The sequence below is a fragment of the Merops nubicus genome, unplaced genomic scaffold (assembly GCF_000691845.1).
Source record: "Merops nubicus isolate BGI_N331 unplaced genomic scaffold, ASM69184v1 scaffold6122, whole genome shotgun sequence".
Taxonomy (NCBI): Eukaryota; Metazoa; Chordata; class Aves; order Coraciiformes; family Meropidae; genus Merops; species Merops nubicus.
The window spans coordinates 37,889-41,865 of NW_008594154.1; the positions used below are offsets into that span (position 1 = coordinate 37,889).

A 3,977-nucleotide genomic window follows, 5' to 3' on the forward strand; every position below is an offset into this window, starting at 1 on the left:
GAGCCACGGCAGTGATGTCACGTTGTCCGTGCTGCTCCAGCTCCTCTTACCAAAGGCAAATCTGGAAATGCATGTCGCTGGCTTAGCTACATCTGGCCAGCTGTTGAGTTCTGTCTGGAAGGCTTCTGTGACCCTGAGGGCTGCCTACTCCTGTGTTTTGCAGCTGGCTGAGCTGCGGGGTGTGCCTCGGGGCCTCTACGACGGACCTGTCTGCGAAGTGTCGGTGACACCGAAGACCGTCACACCGGCGTCTTCAGCCAAGACATCTCCTGCCAAACAGCAGGCCCCACCCGTGAGGAACCTGCACCAGTCTGGGTTCAGCTTGTCTGGTACGTCCTTTAATGGGGCTAAATGCCTTGTTTATGCTCTCATGCTCTGAATTAATTCTGCTGAAGCGGGAAGGCAGTGAGAGAGACACTGACGTGGTTGTGGCTCGGAGGTTGTCCCTTTAGAGAGGAAGAAGAGCAATAAAGGAGCTATTATAAAGTTCTGCTTATTTTCATGCCATGGCACGAATGCTGAGCACCCCACTGAGCTGTGGGTGTCTGCAGAGGGCAGGTGGCACCAACCAGCAGAGCTTTGCCAGCTGAGCCCAGCTGTGGATCTGGTATGTGGCAGGGCGGGATTCTCAGCGCTGCCGTTTCAATGCAAGAAGGGAAAACTCTAAAAAGGAATAAAAAAAGCTGGCGAAGGGAAAACCATTCAGCAGCTGCTGGCTGTGCAGGGCTGGGGGGCTGAGGTGTCCCTGTGCAGAGCAGGACCTGACATTGCTTCTCTCTGTCCCCCAGGGGCACAGATCGACGACAACATCCCCCGCCGCACGACCCAGCGCATCGTGGCACCGCCGGGTGGACGTGCCAACATCACCAGCTTGGGCTAAGGACCCTCCCCTTCTGTGGTCCCCTTCGAGCAGACCAGGGGATGGGGGCACCTGGAGACCCGTTTTGATTCTTTTAGAGCCTGTGACAGTTACTGCGGGCAACCAGTGTGGGGGGGGCCGAAGTAAGGCACCTCTTTCAGCCCCCTCATCTTCCCTCCTCATCTTCACCAACCCCTCTCACTTCCCCACTCAGCCCCTACACATTTAAAGAAATAAACCCTGTTTTGACACCTCTGACATGCAAAAGTAAATGTAAAGAGGATGTTGGAGACATGTGGCCTCTGTCCCATTCAGCATCTTTCTTTTAATAAAGGAAGGATAAAGTGAATTTCCCGGGAGCTGCCTTTAAGACACACACACAGAAAAAAAAGGAATAAATAAATAATAAATGTAAAAAAAAATAGCTTTTTTTTTTTTTTTTTTTTTTAAATGTCAAGCAGAAGAGTAGTTCAAGGGTTTTAAACTGGATTTTCCATAGGGTTCTGTGTTCCAGCAGAGCAGCTAGGCAAGCACGGAGGGACACCAAACCCAGCCTGTCTGTAACCATTCCCACCACCACCTCTGAGGTCACCAAATAGCTTCTGCTGCCAGGAAAAACAGGACCCAGCACTAGGAACTGACAAAGTGCATCCCACCCAGCCATCGGGTGAGCTAGAATCACTGGGGACTTTGGTTCCCTTGGTTGGGTTGGGTTTTTTCTTTATTTTTTTTTTCCTTCTGGATTTTGCTGCAGTTTAGGTCCTTGAGGAAACTTTTTTTTTTTTTTTAAGTTTGTGTGTGTGTGTTTTTAATATGTTTGTATCGTGGTGTTTACGAAGCCTTATCTGAGAACTGGGGATCTCCCTGGTTTTCCCAGTTCTTCCCAAACCTCATTCAAGTCACAGACTCCTGCCTGTGTCACTGCCACGGCCACCCTGGTCCTTCAGGTTGCACCACCCCAGCCAACGCTTGCCACTTGCTGCAACAGGAGGTCACAGAGCAGGTTCATAAGCTACAACCTTCACTTCAGCGTGCTAGGTCTTGACCTGGTGCCAACAAAGAGGCTAAACACCAGCTGAGGAGCTGGGATGGTCTCTTCAGATGTTTTTAGCAGTTAGTCTTCTGTTCCTGGAGGTGGAAGTTGGTAATTGGGGGGGCCATGGCCAAAGAGCAACGTGTTGCTTGGAAGATTCCTCTAGCAGCCACGTTGCCCCTTCCTGGCCATCGATGAGAGGTTATTTGAAACCTTCTGAGAGCTTATCTTCAGCTCTCATCAGGAGGCATGTCAGTTGAATATGTGCCCAAGCATCTGTGGCAACTCCAGTTGGAGTCCAGCTGCCCAGGAACTGGGAGCCTCAGAGCAGCTCAGAGGGTCAACAGCAGCTGAGAATCTCTCGTACAGGGTGCGAATTTCAGTCGCTCCTTCCTTTGGGAATCTGCCCTTGTGCAAGGGTTCATGAGAAGCCCTGGTGGTTCCCCACCCTGCCTCAGATGCCTGCTGCCTCAGACTGGAGAAACCAGAGCCCGTGAGTGGTCCTTCCATGAGTTCAGGAGCCCCAGCTTCTGTGGCAGGCAGCAGGATCTGGGCGTCTAACCATCTCCTGCGACGGAAGGTCTTTTAGCTCTAGGATTGGAGGCTTATTGTTTTCAGGACATGGAGAATCAATCTTCACCATCTGATTCCCCCCTAAAGCTAGCTGGAGGGCTCCATGGTCTCAAGGACCTGGCCTGTCTCTTAGAGCTTTTCCACCCACAGTTAACACAGCATTACCTCCACTGTCTACGCCTGGCACTTGGCTGCATCTTCTGCTTTCTCTTCTGTTTGTACTTTGCCACATCCATTGACCCCATTTCCTGTCTTTCCATCCTTGTGAGTATTTTCTTAAACGGTGTTTACAGGTTCTTTTAGGGAAAAAAAAACGATATCTGTGGAGGCTTTTAAGAATCAAATACCAAATTTCTTGTTCTGGAGCATCAATGCTGGGATTTGCAAAGGATCTGGAAGCTGCTTAGATACCCAAACCCTCCCAGCTTCAGCACCCCATTCCTTTAGACCTCTTTGAACACAAAAGTTGAGAAAAACATTGCCATGCTCATCCATGCATTCCACATCTAGGTTGAACTCTTGGGTCTTTTAGTTTCGCATAAAAGAGTTTGCACTTTGTTAAGTGAACTTAATATATATTGCAGCTATTTTCATTTATTTTTTTTTTTTCACCTGTATGTTAAAATCAATTTGAAGGAGTTGGGGAGAGAAAAAAGCATTGCAGATCCGTTTCAGTTCTCCGAAACACTTGCAGCTCTTCACTATTCACTTAAGTCTTCCTTTTTTTTTTTTTTCCTTCACTGACTCATGATGACTTTTTAGGTTTAATTTGTTCTTCAAAAGGAGTAAAAAACAGAAAAAAATCACAAAAAAAAAAGATTTTTGCAGGCTATGTAAGCATGTTTTTTCCTGTGAGAGCTCGTCCGCTTTGTGTCTGTTTAATGAATGTCATATGTAAATGCTTAAAGAAAAAAAAAAAAAAAACAAAAAAAGATGAGGACTTAATTAATTAATTAACCGCAGTGACTTGAAGCTCTAAAAAGAAAAGAAAAGTAGGATTTAATACTAGCTGGATTTAACCCTTGGATTTGTGATTGTGAACCATGAGTGGAGGAGCTGTAAGTGCTAAAGCTGATCATGTGTGTAGACAAAAGGAAGTACTGATATTTGACCATTGTCTCAATGGCAAAAAAAACCCACCCCGACCCCAAGTCTTGTGTTTTATTCCCTGAGAACTCTGTGTTATATTACCATGGGAACTCCTAATAAAGACAAAATGTTGTTGTTTCACTAGGTGCATCTGTGTCTCTTGGAAGATGGTGTAGCCAGTGCTATTGGTGTAGCCTTCAACCCCCCAGTGAGTTTCAACTTGGACCCTTCTAATAGGAGGGGAGGGAAAGCACAGCCCTAAAGAGAAGCCCCACACAGATCACTGACCAGGGAGTGTCAGAGCTGGCTGGGGAGGTGCCAGGGAAACTGGTGGTGGAGGAGGTTGGGTTTGACTGAACTGCTGTGAGAGAGATCACAGCAGATGGTGGGAGGGGCTCGGAAGAGCCAGTGTTGCTCTCAAGC

At 47.7% G+C, this 3,977-nt stretch overlaps 1 protein-coding gene across 1 annotated transcript in view; it reads left to right on the forward strand.

Moving 5' to 3' along the window:
• The window catches only part of DPYSL4 (dihydropyrimidinase-like 4), a 36,411-nt gene extending 35,130 nt beyond the window's left edge, over positions 1-1,281 (forward strand). Inside the window, exons 12-13 of the mRNA XM_008935654.1 lie at positions 164-329; positions 789-1,281. Coding sequence (XP_008933902.1) covers positions 164-329; positions 789-880 — 258 coding nt within the window. The 3' untranslated portion in view covers positions 881-1,281. The remainder of the gene's footprint in view (positions 1-163; positions 330-788) is intronic.
• The last annotated feature ends 2,696 nt before the right edge of the window (positions 1,282-3,977 follow it).